Below are 17,873 nucleotides of genomic sequence, written 5' to 3'. Positions count from 1 at the left end.
TACAAATGTATTGTTTTTAGAAGGTTGGTTTAGTGTGAATTTTTAAGTAAACAATTATCATGACTCTTCTTAAGGAGATTAAAAACTAGCACACTGGCTTACTATAAACCATTTAGGAGAACTAAAAGGCCTTGTAAGGTTGCTTTATAATTTCAAATTACTGTGAGATACTTTACTTTTGACTGTAGACCTTCTCACTCTTTCCTTTGGGCTTTCATGACACTCTTTCTTTCCTGATGCTCATTTTACCATTCTTGTAGTTTCTTTTTGTTTTCCTTCCTTAGTTCCTCTTCATCTGCTAGTTCCTTAAATGTGCTGTTTTGGGGTTTCACTATTGATTCTCTTCTGTTATTTTACATTGTCTTTCTAGGCAGTAAAACGTATGCTTGCTCAAGGCTTGCTATGTCTATTCTGTTTTTCACTCTCTTCCAATGGAACCTTCATCCACCTCGTCCCCCAGGCCTGAAGCCAGAGTCCTGTCTCCTGAGAAAGGTTGGAAGATTTTTTTAGCTACAATGCAGTTTTGTCTATGTTGTTGAAAATTCCTTGTTCTATTTTTTATTCTTACTAAGGAATTATGTCTTCCTTATTTTATGAGGCCTTTTATTCCTTCATATTGTTTTAAAAATACGTGAAGTAGAACTTTTATTTATTTTTCCATATAGCATATTTTTCCCCAGTTGAGGAACCTGTGCTCTTAGTAGATGTATCGTAGCCATGTGATCATTCTCCCTGTCTTTTGGGAAGTTTATAATTTCCACTCACTGGTGATGTAATAATTTTAATTATTTGTATACAACTAAAATGTTTGAAATGGATGAACTCCCCAGTATGGGTTGGGTGAGTACGTGGGAAAATTATTCCATCAAGAGGGACGAGACCTGAGACCCTACGCAGGTTTTAACACCTTATTTCTTGCCCAAATCTCTTTGCTTTTTTCCCATGAAAGAAGATAGAAATAACAGGTAGTATGAAAACTTTCTAATTTTGTAAGAGGTAACATTCGTAAAGGCTGGGTGCCATCCTTTTTTTTTCTATTCTATATATTTTTTTAGTGCTAGTCTGGACCCACTAAATTCATATCATGTCTTTCTATTAGGTCATGATCTGTGTAAATTCTTGGGTTTCCCCAATATTGAAATATCATGTCCAAGTCTTCCATATATTCCTCCCAGTTGTTATAAAAATAATTAATACATTACATATGATATCATCTTTATATTATCCTATGGTTTCTTTTTCTTCTAAATTTTGGATATGATGTTAATATGTGCCTTCTATGTTCTTTATCTCATTTAGAATGTAAGATTTTGGGGACAAAGGCCTTTGCTTTCATTTTTAACATTTAAACAACTTGCATTTTGAAACTATGACAAACTTACAGAAGAATCACCAGGGAAATAGAAATTATTTTCCTTTGTGAAGAATTGGAGAGTAGATTGCAAAGCTGATGTTTCATCACCCCCCAAAACTTTAATATATATGTTTTTTCGATGGATAAGGAAGGATCATTGCCTACATAACTGCAATGTAATCGTTAACAAATGGGAATTTAATACAGCAGGACTGTTTGGACTGAGAAGAGGAAAGTAAAACAAAATACAATTAAGTAGATTTGACAGAATTTGACGACTGCTTATATAAGGAAAAAGTAACATTGAGAAAAGTCTATCAACTAACCTTGTGTATGTGTGTGTATGTGTGAATTGAGAAGTGGTTTACATTAAAATGTTCAGTTACTTGACACCTCAGTATTGATGTTCTGTGGGAATATATAGTTTCAAAATACTATATTCTAATAGTAGGAGAAACATTTGATCACAGATTCTTTACTGTTGTTTACTGTTACGGTTTGTTATTAAATAATTGGGATTTTGAGTCAGCTATTGAAAAGCTTTACAGGAGAAGTGAGATATGTTGGAAATCATTCTAGGTTCTGTGGACAGTGTCAGTGAGTTAAGGGTATTGCAGGCAAGCAGTGGGAGAACCCACATCTTCTGCTCCAGCTCTGACTTCTGTAGCTTCGTCCCACATTTCTAATACTGGAGCTCTCCATTTCAGACTCAGTGGGAAAATAATTAAAGTCCTTATGCACACATACACACCCTTTCTCAGCTATTCTTTTACCTGCTCCTGTACCTGTACAGGTTCTAGAAACCAGATTTTGACTCTTCTGCCCTCCAGCCATACCCCTCCCATATCTAGTTAACGTCTGCCTCTTGGAAAGGGCCCTGGAAAAAGCCTAAATTTCATCCTAGCTTTATCGAAGTATCTCTGCAGTTTTGAGAAAGTCACTTTCTTTTGTGTTCAGACTAATCTCTATAAATTACGGTATTTGAACCAAATATGATAAAGCAGTTAAAAACATGGTTTCTATAATGAGGCTCTCTGCCTTTCAATCCTTGCTCCATCATTCAGTAGCTGTGTGATCTTGGTCAAGTCACTTCTCAATGCCTCAGTATCCTCAGGTATAAAATGAGGGTAACAGTAAGTAGTACATATCTCACAGGATTGTTTTGAAGATGGAGTTACTATAGATGTAATATTAGGAATAGTACCTGGTGCATACAGAGGACTAAATAAGTGTTAGCTGTTATTATTGTTATTATGATTTTTTAAATTGTTTGCTCTCTCAGGTCTGGTCTATCATCTTGTAATACTGCTCTAAAATCCTCTCTCCCACTTGCTGTTCTTTTCTCTGTTGTCACTAGTACCCTGTTATCATCCAGGATTAAATTCGTCAATATGTGTAAAATGCTTAGAATAGTGCCTGGCACTTAGTAAGCATTAGCCCTTGTTGTTGGTTATTGTGATTTTTACATAGATGACCTCTTGCCATTTGTAGTCCTTTGCCTCTAATTTCATCTTCTCTCCAGATTGGTCTTTCCAGGACACTGTTCACATAATGTGGCTTTGTTTCGAGACCTCTGGTGCCTAAAAAAAAGCAAAAACAGAAAACAGGTTTTCTGATAGAGGTATCAGATGACTTGCCAAGACCAAATGAAAAACCAATACTAATGAAAGAGGTCAACTTGGATTGTGAAGCAGTGAAAATTTTGTTTTAGCTTTTTAAAGGCACTGCTTACTAAAATAGTCTCAATTTTTTTAGGAAGAAAAGTTGTACTGATGACCAAATTCAGCTGGACTTGCTACTTATTTATTTTTAGCAAAGGGACTAAAACTCTATCTGAAAACTCAGCAGTTCAGTTAGAATGTGTAGTGAAGATCAGAAAGGTTTTATGAGATTTTTATGTTATGAAATTTAATTAATGTATTTATCCAGGTTTAAATAAAGAAAAATTTATGTGGTTGGTTAGTAATTCTTTATAGACAGCTCTCGTGTTCATTTGAAAATCTTAAGCTTCTTTTTAGAATTTCAATGAAAATAGATTCATTTCTCTATTTTAAAAATAACATTGTTAGCTTATTGCTAGAAGAATCATAAGAGACCTTATCTAATTTCTTAAAGAGAAGTCACTTGTTATGTGTTCAATTTGCATGACCTGCTCTTTAACCCTTTGCTAATCTTTAGCTATTTTTATATTTTAAAGTATCATGGAGAAAAGTATTTTTCTCCAGTAAAAATTGCATTGGGTTTTGTTTTTTAATACTGATAGCTACATAAAGTCATTTCACCACAATTTTAGTTTTCAGATTTTTAAAAGTCAGGTTTTTTGTATGGTTTAAAAACCTTGACTGCTGGAAATGGCAGAGTGAGAGTTAATGTGTTACATGGAGGGAAGAACAGTCCATTGGGGGTTAAACTGCAAAGTCTAATGGAATAATAACTGGTAGCACCATCTGCTGGCCTACTTCCGCAGAAGGAGTCAGTATTTTTAACGACATCTCTAATATTCATGCTGATGCATTTTGATGCTTTGTGCATTCATTTCTTTCTGTGCTTTGTTGGAATCTGGCTATCTGCTTATAGCTGTTGAGGAAACTCCGCTTTTTAGGAGGAGTTTGCAGCCTTTTTCATACCTAAATAGGATGAGCAGTTGGATATAAACTTGCCAAGGCAGAAATGTGTTGATAAATCACAATGTGTATTTGTGGAGGGTTGTGCATCTCTTGGTTGCAGCTTGCTAAATAGGCCATTTAGGAATCTTCTTTCAATGCTTTTTTCTTGAGCACTGCCTGGGGTGGTGAAAAAGCAGAGGGCAAGCCTTTGTCTGACGCCAAAAATGTCTTCAGTGAAGAGGCCAAGAGGAAGGGTAAGTGAAAGCCTGAATGAGTGGGAGGAGGAGGGGTTCTTTGGGCTAAAAGGCTAATGGGATTGAATAACCTTCCTTATTACTGGCTGCTGCTGCGGGAGTCGTACTGCATCGCCATCTTGAGCTTGTTGCTGTTTTCTGGAGTCTTGGTTATTTGTTATAGCCTGTAGGCCTTAAGGTGGCATTTTAGTGAGCGATTCTAAACCCTCCTTCCTTTCCCAGTGCTGTAGCACTGCTATGAAACCTTTGATGAGGCAGGTATAGAAAAGATATCCAGTGAAGCATACTGGAATCAGCATGAAAATGTGTTTGGAAATTCCTGGTGGTTTTTTCCTTTGCTATAGTCAGAGGCATGTTTACGGGTAAGAACATAACACAAGTGGGATCTAAGTATCTGTGGATGAATGCGTGTTTGAACAGGATATTCTTTTTAAAATGCTGTTGATGTGCTTCCTGTGATATTGCTAAAATATTAATAATTTTAACGTTAAACTATAAAACTTGTTTTTTTTCCAGAATTGCTTGAGCAAAATAATTATGATATAGAAAGAGAAAAAGAAATCCACATTTAACTCTTTCACGGAAAAACTAAAACTTTCTCTAATTTGAAGTATGGGAATGTCTGTTTACTAACTAGCTATGTTGCTGCATAGATTGCACATTAAAATGATTTCAGGTTCTAGTTTCTTGTAAAGCAGACGCTTTATTCTAAAAATCATAATAAACTAAGTATAGTCATGCTATATTAAAATTGCTATTTTAAATTTAATAATTTTCAGAGTTCTGGAGTGAAGAAGAAAATACTTTTCTTCCAAATATACAGAATATTTACAGGACAAAATTTGAATCAACAGACTAATCAAGAATGCTATGAAAATATCAATGGATCTATATTACCGTTCTTTAGCCTTCATTTTTAAAAGCAGTAGTTGAGCTTTTTGTTTTATACCTACACTAATGTCTAGATCAGCAATGTGTTTTAATTTTAAATTTGTAGCACTCATGTATTTTACTTCTTTAAGCCTTTAAACTTTCAGATGTTTATGTTAATTGTTTTTTATGTGCTCTGGTATGTCGCATAAATAATATTTTGGTTTCTCTAGCCTCCATCGTCCAAGAAGAATGATGGTTCTGGGACATATACTAAGTTGCAGAATACCCAGGTGAGGATCATGTCTGAGAAGAAGCAGAGAAAAAAGGTGGAATCGGAAAGCAAGCAAGAAAAGGCTAATCGTATAATATCAGAGGCCATAGCCAAAGCAAAGGAGCGTGGGGAGCGCAATATTCCACGAGTAATGAGCCCTGAAAACTTTCCTAGTGCTTCAGTTGAAGGAAAAGAGGAAAAGAAAGGCAGAAGGATGAAATCCAAGCCAAAGGACAAAGAGAGCAAGAAAACAAAAACTTGTTCTAAGTTAAAAGAGAAGACAAAAATTAGGTAAGTTGGTTAAAAATTAAATTTAATTCCTTTGAATTTTTCATTGAAGTACAATCAGTCCAGTCTTTTAGTTTTGATTCGTGTGTGGTGTGTTTATACCCACATTGGAGTTTTAAATTGTTAGATACTGTGTACACCCTGTTTCTTTTTTTAATGAATTAGGTAATATTCCAGGATCTAAATTTTACTGTTCTGGGAACATAGGTTTTTTTGTACATTAATATTAGTAAACAGAATTTAAAAGAATAATATTTTATATATAAAACAGACAAAGAAAGGAAAACCAAACCAAACCCATATTGCTGTGTCAGTTCCAAATTCACTTTCTATACAGAACATGCATTAAAATTCTTTATCAGATTTCTTTATCTCTTAGTTGTACTTCATTGGGCACCTTATAGTTTGGAAACATGAGATACACAGCCTTGTGTATTTATCATAAATTCACAACCTTGGACTAAATGGAATGGCAAGAACACTGACCGTTTAAATCACCAATAAGCAGCCCTCGGCTCTTTCAGCCTTTCTGATTTACTTTATATAATAAAGAGGCCAAGTGAGGATTAATGTTCCAAGATAATTATAAGGACAAAGAATTGCTCTGGAAGGATACATTAATCCTGGGTATTTTTATTTGACAACTTGTCCAATACATTTTCAAAAACTAAAATGTAGTGAGTATTATTAGTTCTATATGTGTGTTTGTTTTGCTTGCAAGGGTAAAAATAACCTTAGGCTGGCATTGTTTAGAATTGTTTTTTCAGAAATATTTGGTCATTTTTGCATGTTTTATATGAAATTACAGATAAAGTATTTAATCTATTTTCCTTTTTCCATACAAGAAAATACACAATAAAGAAAGAATCCCTTTATTATGAAAATCTTCATTTGCTTAATAAATTATTAATATATCATATAGGTATTTAGAACTAAAACAATTTTGTAAGCCAAATTCTCAGCATTTTAAATACAACCAGCAAACTGAATTACATTGTTAGGTCCTGATGCCTTTCAAATCAAACCATTAAATAACATGGGCTTTCTTGCCATAATAGAGCAATAACTAATGTTACTGGTTTTCTATTTTATTTGCAGACAGCTAAAATGAAATTTGAAAGTTAAATGTCCACTCCTTTTATATTTATAAAGGTTTTGGTATAAAATATCTTATTTTTCCAATATTATATCTAGTTTTAATTTAGGAAACCTCATATTTAATGCTTTAATGTATTGAAAGTTAACATAATTAAAGTTTTTCCAGTTTTAACTTATACAGAAATATAGGCAAAGTAGTGTACTATTTGGAAGAGTATTAAAAAACTACATAAAACAAGGAAATTTGTAGAGAAACTTGAAAAGTTACAGCAAGTTTAAGTTTGGGGCAAGGGGAATAGCTAGAAGCAAAAGATAGCAGATGTGAGTCTGGTTCAAGAAAAAACAATGTACATAAGGGGAAATTAGAATTAATTTAATTGTAATAGAGAAGCATGGAATTTTGAAAAATGTGAATTGATACGGTAAGGAATAGTAATTTATTGCAGTAGAGTATCTGGCTCATTCTATGATATTTTTATTTTTGTTAGAAATAGTTAAATTATTAACAATAAATTATTTTTATTGCATAGCATTGATAATTTAGTACTTGTTTTTAGAGACAGAATGCTTGAGAAAGGCGAAAATTGTACTGGAAAGATATACAAGGCCATGAGGTATTGAGTAGCTGCTAAAATTCTTGAGAGTATAGGGCTTTTTGATGGAGAAATTTATACATTAGAGACATGTAAGTAAAATTGAAACTTGCCTATATATTTTTAATAAGCTGTTAGAGTAAAACTAGAATTTCTTGATCATCTTTATCAGACAAAGACACATTTTTCTCATTTTGGAGGAAAAAGCATATTTGGAAATGAAATTCATATACAATCTAGAGTTTCTGTATTACTCAATTGAAATATTTCATTACTTTGTTTTCCAATAAGCCACTACGTTTTATAATTTTGAATTTGACAAGTTTTTAATTTTGGTATGAAGAGTCATTTAAATAGTTTAGTTGCATCATTATAATTAACTGCGTTTTATGATATATTAAATATTTTTTGTAAAATTTTTATTTTTCTATTAGTTTTGGATGAATTGGACTGTTGCTAATATCAAATGATTGGTGTCATAAAATCGGAGGGAATATAGACTGGAATTTAACCATGAGCAATGTGAAACATAAATTTAAAAAGTAACTAAATTTGTAAACAATAAGTTACAGTTGATACATAGTCAGAGTTGGTGTTCAGTCCATGTATTTGATTTGGTAATATGCTGTAGGAGGGAAGATTAATCTGAAGAATTCCATATTGCCTCTGCTTGCCAGTGTGCTTGAAACCTTTTCGTCACTTCTGTCACTTTTATAGATTAATGTTTCAACAATACAAGGAATAGAGTGTCCGTTTCAGAGCATTTTGGTGTGTCTCCTTTAATCTTTACAGCACTTCTGTGAGTTAGATTGAGCGTACAGTAGGATAATGTGGTTAAATTCTTTGGTTTTGGAGCCAGTTGCATTTGTCCAAATCCCAGTTTTGTTACTTACAAGCAGTGTTAACCTGCACAAATACTTAACCTCTCCAACCTTTAGTTTCCTTATAAATAAAATGGTGATAATGTTAGTACTTGCCTCGTAGGGTTATTTTGAGGATAAAGTAATATAATACTGTGTTTCCCCGAAAATAAGACCTAACCAGAAAATAAGCCCTAGCATGTTTTTTCAGGATGGCATCCCCTGAACATAAGTCCTAATGTGTCTTTTGGAGCAAAACTTAATATAAGACCCGATTTTATCTTCAGGGAAACACGGTAACATTTAAAGCACATAGAACAGTACCCAGAATTTACTTAATAAATTGTTAGCCATTGTTTTCAGAAAACACATATCACATAGCTATTTAAGGAAAAACGCCAAGGCCGGGAGCCATGCCTCTTCTTTCAGCCTAAATGCTCATCTGCCTAGGTTCTCTTTCCATTAAGGTTGTGTTCCTAAATAAGATCATTTAAAAACTCAAGCAGACAGACAAAAACAGAGTTGCTGCTTATTAAGAGGGATTTGGGTTAACTCATTAATGGCTTTTTTCATATGAGCATGCCTCTGTTTGTCAGGTCAGCTAGAGTAGCGTTTAGGACAGGTAAATTTTGTTTGAAATAAGCCTGGAGTTTGAAAGGGTTGCCCATGGTTACATGGAATGGTGTGAGTTGAAATGGAAATAGCAGGTGTAAAATAGTGAGGCAGGACAGGAAACAACCCTTTTTTACGCTAATTGTTTCTCATGATCTTGGCAGTCAGGTTCTAACAAGCTGCCTTTCAAGCAGAATAGCAAGAATTTCTTCAGTAATAGTAGGTACTCCAAGGATGTAATGGAGAGGATTTCATGGACTGAATGAGTGAAAGAAGGAGTGGAAGATTAAATATTAAAAGATAACAAAACTATTGAATTTGATTGGCTAAAAACAGACATGGCAAGCTAATCCTTCATAAAACCACAGGGACATAGCTAGTGGTTTAGTAATAGTAGAGAGTTAAATTCTAAAATAAAGTAATTTTAAGACTTCCACTAGAATTTTCTTATGGCTCTATTCAGGTTTAGATGATAAGCATTTTTAAATTTATGGTTTATAATTTTGACATTTAAATTGTTTCCATGTTGTCAGAATGTCTTTGTGTTATAGATTATCGGCCTGACAGATAAAATGCCTTTGATACTTAAAAATGTTCTTGGTACCCTATCAGTTTAATTGATAATAGTCCTTTACAATTAAATTTAAACTGTTTTTTTTATATTATTCATAATTCTTTCTATTTGTTATAAAAATGCTAGTTATTAGGTGCTAGAAGTAGCTTTTTTTTTTAATTTATTGGGGTGACAATTGTTAGTAAAGTTACATAGATTTCAGGTGTACAATTCTGTATTACATCATCTATAAATCCCATTGTGTGTTCATCACCCAGAGTTAGTTCTCCTTCCATCACCATGTATTTGATCCCCCTTACCCTCATCTCCCACCCCCCACCCCCCGCCCCCCTTACCCTCTGGTAACCACTAAACTATTGTCTGTGTCTATGAGTTTTGGTTTTTCATTTGTTTGTCTTGTTCTTTTGTTGTTTTTGGTTTATATACCACATATCAGTGAAATCGCATGGTTCTCTGCTTTTTCTGTCTGACTTGTTTTGCTTAGCATTATAATCTCAAGATCCATCCATGTTGTCACAAATGTTCCTATATCATCTTACCGCCGAATAGTATTCCATGGTGTATATATACCACAACTTCTTTATCCATTCATCTATTGAAGGACATTTTGATTGTTTCCATGTCTTGGCCACCGTAAACAAAGCTGCAATGAACATTGGAGCACACGTGTCTTTATGGATAAATGTTTTCAGATTTTTTTGGTAGATACCCAGGAGAGAGATTGCTGGGCCATATGGTAATTCTATTCGTAATTTTTTGAGGAACATCCACACTGCCTTCCATAGCGGCTGCACCAGTCTGCATTCCCAGCAACAGTGTATGAGGGTTCCTTTTTCTCCACAGCCTCTCCAACACTTGTTACTATTTGTCTTATTGATGACAGCCATTCTTACTGGAGTGAGGTGATATCTCATTGTGGTTTTTATTCGCGTTTCTCTGATGATTAGTGGTGTTGAGCATTTTTTTCATATGTCTATTTGCCATTGGTATGTCCTCTTTGGAGAAGTGTCTCTTCAGGTCGTCTGCCCATTTTTCAATTGGGTTGTTTGTTTTTTTGTTGTTGAGTTGCATGAGTTCCTTGTATATTTTGGATATTAGCCCCTTGTCAGAGGCACTGTTTGTAAAAATCTTCTCCCATTCAGTTGGTTGCCTCTTTATTTTGTCGATGGTTTCTTTTGCTGTGCAGAAGCTTTTAAGTTTCATATAGTCCCATTCGTTTATTTTAGCTTTTACTTCCCTTGCCTTTGGAGTCAAATTCATAAAATGCTCTTTGAACCCAAGGTCCATAAGTTTATATGCAGTTTATTGTGTCAGGTCTTATGCTTAAGTCTTTGATCCATTTTGAATTAATTTTGGTACATGGTGACAGATAGCAGTCCAGTTTCATTCTTTTGCATGTGGCTACCCAGTTCTCCCAGCACTGTTTATTGAAGAGGCTCTTTTCTCCATTGTATGTTTTTTGCTTCTTTGTCAAAAATTATCTGTCCATATTTATGTGGTTTTATATCTGGGTTCTCAATTCTATTCCATTGGTCTATGTGTCTGTTTTTCTGCCAATACCATGCTGTTTTGATTATTGTAGCCCTGTAGTACAAGCTAAAGTCAGGGAGTGTGATACCTCCAGTATTGTTCTTTTTTCTTAAGATTGCTTTGGCTATTCGGGGTCTTTTGTGGTTCCAAACAAATCTGATGATTTTTTGTTCTATTTCTTTAAAATATGCCATTGGGATTTTGATGGGGATTGCATTAAATCTGTACATTGCTTTGCGTAATATGGCCATTTTAACTATGTTGATTCTGCCAATCCATTAGCATGGAATCTCTTTTCATTTCTTTGTGTCTTCTTCAATTTCTTTTAAAAATGTATTATAGTTTTCAGCATATAGGTCTTTCACATCCTTGGTTAAGTTTATTCCTAGGTATTTTATTCTTTTTGCTGCAATTGCAGAAGGAATTGTTTTTTGTATTTCTTTTTCTGAGATTTCATTGTTAGTATATAGGAATGCAATGGACTTTTGTACGTTGATTTTGTAGCCGGCAACTTTACTGTATTCGTTGATTGTTTCTAATAGCTTTTTGGTGGAGTCTTTAGGGTTGTCTATATATAGCATCATGTCATCTGCAAAGAGTGACAGTTTAACTTCTTCATTCCCAATTTGGATGCCTTTTATTTCTTTCTCTAGCCTGATTGCTCTGGCGAGGACTTCCAACACTATGTTGAAAAGCAGAGGTGATAGGGGACAGCCCTGTCGTGTTCCTGAACGCAGAGCAAAGGGCTTCAGTTTTTCACCATTAATTATGAGATTAGCTGAGGGCTTGTCATATATGGCCTTTATTATGTTAAGGTATTTTCTTTCTATACCTGTTTTATTAAGTGTTTTAATCATAAATGGATGTTGTATCTTGTCAAATGCTTTTTCTGCATCAATTGATATAATCATATGATTTTTGTCCTTTATTTTGTTTATGTGATGTATCACATTGATGGATTTGCGGATGTTGAACCATCCTTGTGCCCCAGGGATGAACCCCACTTGGTCATGATGAATGATCTTTTTAATTCATTGTTGTATTCGATTTGCTAGAATTTTGTTTAGGATTTTTGCATCTGTATTCATCAGAGATATTGGTCTGTAATTTTCTTTTTTTGTGTTGTCCTTACCAGGTTTTGGTATCAGGGTAATGTTGGCCTCATAAAATGAGTTAGGGAGTACTGTCTCTTCAATTTTTTGGAAGAGTTTGAGCAGGATTGGTATTAGATCCTCTTTGAAAGTTTGGTAGAATTCACTAGTAAAGCCATCTGGTCCAGGACTTTTGCTTTTGGGAAGGTTTTGGATGACTAGAAGTAGCTTTTCTCTTTAGTTAAATCAGAAAACATCTAAATTAGGAAATACCACACTCAAGGAGAAATTAAGGGTGTCATATTATAAAAAAAAGAAAAACACTGAATGATCTCACAATTATATCTTGCCCTTTATTACTATAGTCTTTTTGAACCCCCAACAAGGAAGAAGGAAAATAACATTTATTAATTAACCTACCATCATATATATACATACATGTATGTGTGTTTTCCTTAAACAAAACTAACATGTAAGTATATCCACATGTGTGTTTATAGAGGGACATTTACATCTAAATAATAAAATATAAGGGGAAAATAATATAAATAAAATCTGAGGGAAAAATAAGATGAATCATTAGACATTGGGAATTATCTCCTTATTGTTCATGTTAATCAAGTGAGAAATGAGACCTGATTTGTCTCAAGATAATAGCATTTAGTGTCTGTTTGTATAAAATATAAATGGAATACTCATTTGTTTTTTGGCATATGATAAAAAAATCAGTTTTGAAAAAAATGTATGGTATAAATTTGTTCTATAGTTAATTAATCACACCCCATTAGTAGTCTCTGTATAAGTTCTATAGTTTTTTCATTCTCAGCAGATAAAATGTTGTGTTGATTTCACTCCTTCCATCTAAACTTAAACTCAGTGAAAATCTGAAACATATTCTAGAGAAAGTATTGATATATACATTATTATGAATTTAATTAAAATTTACAGTTTGATTTTTAACAAGTATCCCTTTATATAAACTGTATTATTAAGGTTTATCATTAGCAAACGTTGTGCTATATTTCATTGAATCTAAAGTGTCTTTGATTATAAGACATACTGTTATTTTATGTGTTGATATGAAAGAAAAAAGGTACTGCCAGCTAAAACTATGGCATATCGTTGGTTATTCGATGAATCTTGATTTCATAGATGTTACTGTGTGGGAAAAATGTGCATCTTAGAACCACTAAATTAAAATATTTTATGTTAATGTTCCTATTTGTCAATAGTTTTAAATCTAAAAACCATTTATAAAAATGTTTTATAAGAATAAGAGTTAAACTGTGGTGATAAAAATACATTGGCTATGATTACCACTTAGCTAATATTTGTATCCTTAGCAACTATTTACATGAAACAACTAGGTGAATTCAACTTTTTGAAAAAAATGTCCATCCTTAAGTAGGAAGTAATTTATAGTCCAAGTTTTCAGTTTATTATACAATGTTACTTTCACAAATTTAAGGATTAACTAAAGTAAATAACCCTTTTAAAACTTCATTGGTTTTCCCAGATGAGTTTAAGCTGGAGTCTTGAGTTGAACCTTAAACTGGAGTAATTTTACCAAGTTAAATGTATTTCTTTAAAAAAAATAAAGTTTGTATTTGATAACTTTAAAAATAGCTCCAGTGTTTTCCACTTGGCTTACAAAGAAAAAAAAAATATAATTTGAAACTATTTTTGCTTGTTTCCTTCACTTATGATGAATTGGATGAATTAATTACAACAAATGGACTAATTAGATAAGATTCATTGTTTGTCCAATTATTGCAATGAGAGAATCAACAGGGGCCAATTACAGATTGACACTGTGTAGACTGAGCTTGTTACATTGCCTCTCCTAATAACATGTGGGCAGGATTTAGATGAGTGCATAAATTACATCTGAAAATCAAATACAGATGTCAAGTATAAACAGTGAGGGTTTCTAGTGCCTAGACTTATCAAGTGAATTAACATTTCAAATTTATACTTCGTTTGGAATTGCCCTTTGCTGTCTGAAACAAGTTATGTTTTGATATTTATTTCTTATATTATACTTGCCTGATAATCTGTTGCCAAAGTTTGGTAACATTGATGACAGATTCCTTTATTGTTTTAACAAAACAAAATTTGCATGAAGTCTTTTTTATTAATATATTCTGTATTACTTTGTGGCTTTACTTTGTATTTCTAGGAATAGCAAATACCAGTTTATTTGAAGATTGTATCTATAATGAAATTTTAGTTTTATTTATCATGAAATTTCATTAGAATTAATATACATTAGTTTAATATAGTAAACTCTTTGTGATCCATGATGGAAGGCTTGCTCTTTGGTACTTAACTGATTTTATTTTATTTTTTTCTACATTTGGATCACCTGATTTCCTGCAGATAACATTTATGGCTGTCATTGGTCATTGTATGGACAGTAGAAATTTCTGGTTCAAAAGTCGGATAAACTTGATCCTTAATAATTTACTAAAAGATAATAGTTTCGTGTTTCTCTGTATTCATTAAACTGTGATTACTGATATAAATAAATATCTATTGGCTGGTTGAAGTATAGCGTCATTTTAAAATCAGTAAGATATATTGGAAATAGTAGACTAGGGATAAAGAGACCATACGTATTGTTTTTTACCAAACTGATGACTTTGGCAGTTTATTTCATCTTTTGGAGCTGAAGTTTCCCTATTAGTATGCTGTGTTTCCCCAAAAATAAGAGGTAGCTGAACCATAATGCGTCTTTTGGAGCAAAAATTATTTTAAGACCTGGTCTTATTTTAATATAATGTAAGACTGGGTATAATATAGTATAATACCAGACTGGATCTTATATTAATTTTTGCTCCAAAATATGCATTAGAGCTGATGGTCCAGCTACGTCTTATTTTGGGGGAAACACGGTAGTTGCACCAATACCCGCCTTGCCTATTTCAGAGTTCCCCAGGATCAACTGAGATATTATAGGCATACGCACTTTAAGTATTCTACTATAAATATAAAATAGTTTTATTATCATGAATGTTTGTTCCTAGACTGAGCTAGTGGTTTCCCAAATCTGGTGGAGCATCAGAATCTCTTAGGGAACTTTCTAGAAGTCTGATTGGGGTCCCATCTACTAGATCTGTATCCTGGGCTTGGGACCAATGTATGGTGTCTGTATTTTTTTTACACTTTTTTTTTTGACTTTTTATTTTGAACTAATTTCAGACTTGTAAAAATAGATCAGAGTTCCTTTAGGCTCTTCACTCAGCTTCCTCAAATGTTAACATTTTATGTAATCAAAGAACAATTATTAAAACCAGGAAATAAAGATCTTAGTACTATCCTATTAGCTTATTTGGAGACCTCATACAAATTTTGTCAGTTCCCCCTTTTTTTGGCCAGGGTCCAATTCAGGATCCTGCATTTAATTTTGTTGTTGTGTCTCCTTATACTCCTCCAATTTGGGATAATTCCTTTGTCTTTCATGACGTTTTCAATTTTGAAGCATACTGGCCAGTTATTTTGTAGAATGTCTCTCAATTTGGGTTTGTCTGATGTGTTCTCATTAGGAGTCTGTATTTTTAACAGACAGCCTCCTAACGAAGCCTGCTTCACACTTATAAGAATTATTGATCAATACCAACCTAATTTTTGTTCCCCTTTGTGGTATCACCTATATACCACTTTAGAACTCATAATGAACTGATATGACTTCAAGAATCAGTGTTCTATATAAGTAACCTTAGTTTTTAAATCTTATTTGTAGTTGACTCAGAATTGTCAGTTAGTAATGATTTCAAGTTTTGGAATCAACTTTTCTTTTTTTTTTGAGGTTGTGCAAAACTTACATTTACAAAAATGGCACAAAAGTGAATTCAACAGTCGATGCACATGCATACTTCATTCACATCTTTAACAACAAAAGGTATTCTAACTATAGAACCGAATGTTAGCATCAAGGGCAGCTGTTAAGCAACAGGGTCACATAAGTTACACCAGAACGGGCAAATATTGCCCAAGGAAACTTCTATTGTTAAAGCTGAACAGGTTTAAGGCCATTCAAGTTCAAGCACAGAAATAGAATCAACTTTTCTTCTACCATGGAAGTATACACTCTTTTGAACAGAAAAGGCATGTGTACATATTTTAGACTTTGAGAGGTTTAGTATAAAGCTAGTATAATCTGAAATGTTTCTTACGAAGTTAGGATTTGAAAAAGATTTTTTTTCATCAGTTAAGAATGGTTAGTGAGTTCGTAATAAGATGCTATTTCAAGCCTGTAGAACAATGTGGAAAGAAAATACAGTATATGAAAACAAAATAAAAGGATTTACTTTTAAGTACATATTTAAATTAATATAATGAAGTTTTGTCTCAGGTATTATGGGTAACAGTTTCATCTTACATACCCTCCTCTACCAAAAAGGGTGTTTAAGATTGATTTGGCAGCAGTTTTTTTCTTTTCTAGAGATTTAGTTAATATTTATCTGTAAGAATAATGTTTAAACAGCTTAGTCCACTGACCTTACAGAGTTTTCATTTAATTACCATGTACCACTAGAAAAGAACAGTATAACCTGTTCATAGTCATGCATAAACACACACAAAAAAGTTGATATGTCTGCTTTTGATTTTATTGAACTTTTTATTCAGTGGGATGTGAGTCTTTACACACCCACTTGCTCTATTAGAATACGTATTTCTTATGATTTATTTAGCTTACCCAACACGGGTAGAATGGCTTTTTAAGCAATATATTGAATGGTATTAACAGGTCTTGATTTGCATTTCATAGGAAGTGGTTAAGTAACTAAACTTTCTTTTCACTAGTTTTGTTAATCTGCAAACTAGCCGAAAACATGCATTTAGGTTTGGAGCTGGAGAGCAAATGGTATTTCTACTACCCAATTTTACTTATCAAGTTATCCTTGACCTTGCCTTTGGAAATCATCTGCACAAGTGCCTGGGGTTGTATGAAGTAATCACAAGTATCATAGTGGTTACCCTGAGGAGGAGGTTGTTACTGGAAGAGAAGGCAAGAGAGACTACTTCTGGGGAACTAATAATATAATGCCTCATTTCTTGATCTAGAAGCTGGTTATGCATTTATGTTCGTTTGAGAAAATCCACTGAGGTGTACACTTCTGATGTGGACACTTTTCTGAATTTATATTGTACTTTAGTATTAGTAGACTGCTGGGTATAGGGAAAGGGAGGGATTGCATTTCGGGGCATTCTGAGATTGTGATATCTGGGACATCCATATGGATGTGTCTAATAAATGGTTATATGAATCTGAAGCTTCGGTAAAAGTTTTGAACTAGAGATGAGAGATTTGAGAATCTTTAACTTATTTTGTAGTTAAGAATCGATTAAATTAAATGTCGCAGGTTCAGTATATAAAGAGGGAGGAAGGCTTAAGACAGAATTTTGAGAAATACCAAAGTTTATTGGTCAGGCAGAAGAGTTGTCAAGGACTGAATCCTGCTTAAAACCAACATAGTAAGAGGAGATGGAGGAAGAGACGCCAAAGAAGTTTAGTGAGAACCAGAAGAATCTTGTGTCATAGAGCCAGGGTGCAGAGAAGGAAGAAGTGATTAGTTATGTGCTGGTAGGTAAAACTTCCAATTTCCATCCGATCTGGCATTACAAAGGTCGTTTGTGGTCTTTGACATTAGGAGTTCTGCTTGGGAGTGAGGCATTAATTTCTGTATTCTTTCTATAGGTGTGACTTGTAACAAGTTATTTAACTTCTCTAAGCCTCAGTTTCCTCTCCTTATTTCCCTCTCAGAGTTGTATGAACATCAAGTGAGAAAAGTTCAGATTATAGTTGGTTGAGAAATGAAACTGAAACAGTACAGATGACTATTTTGAGAACTATGGATGAGAAGAA

The 17,873-nt window shown here is 33.4% G+C and overlaps 1 protein-coding gene across 11 annotated transcripts in view; it reads left to right on the top strand.

The window, feature by feature from the left end:
* CHD9 (chromodomain helicase DNA binding protein 9) overlaps positions 1–17,873 on the top strand; it is a 177,749-nt gene that overhangs the window by 75,690 nt on the left and 84,186 nt on the right. For 8 of the 11 annotated variants that reach the window (XM_074314881.1, XM_019732338.2, XM_074314879.1 and 5 more), the window contains exon 3: positions 5,318–5,649. In XM_074314881.1, the coding sequence (XP_074170982.1) occupies positions 5,318–5,649 (332 nt within the window). Of the gene's footprint in view, positions 1–3,862; positions 4,215–4,292; positions 4,577–5,317; positions 5,650–17,873 lie in introns of those variants that run through there. The other 3 variants (XM_074314882.1, XM_019732345.2, XM_019732346.2) reach the window with 2 other exon arrangements.

The sequence above is a fragment of the Rhinolophus sinicus genome, linkage group LG11 (assembly GCF_036562045.2).
Source record: "Rhinolophus sinicus isolate RSC01 linkage group LG11, ASM3656204v1, whole genome shotgun sequence".
Taxonomy (NCBI): domain Eukaryota; kingdom Metazoa; phylum Chordata; class Mammalia; order Chiroptera; family Rhinolophidae; genus Rhinolophus; species Rhinolophus sinicus.
The sequence above is the reverse complement of the archived record's forward strand: the minus strand, read 5'-3'. Positions and strand labels throughout refer to the sequence as shown.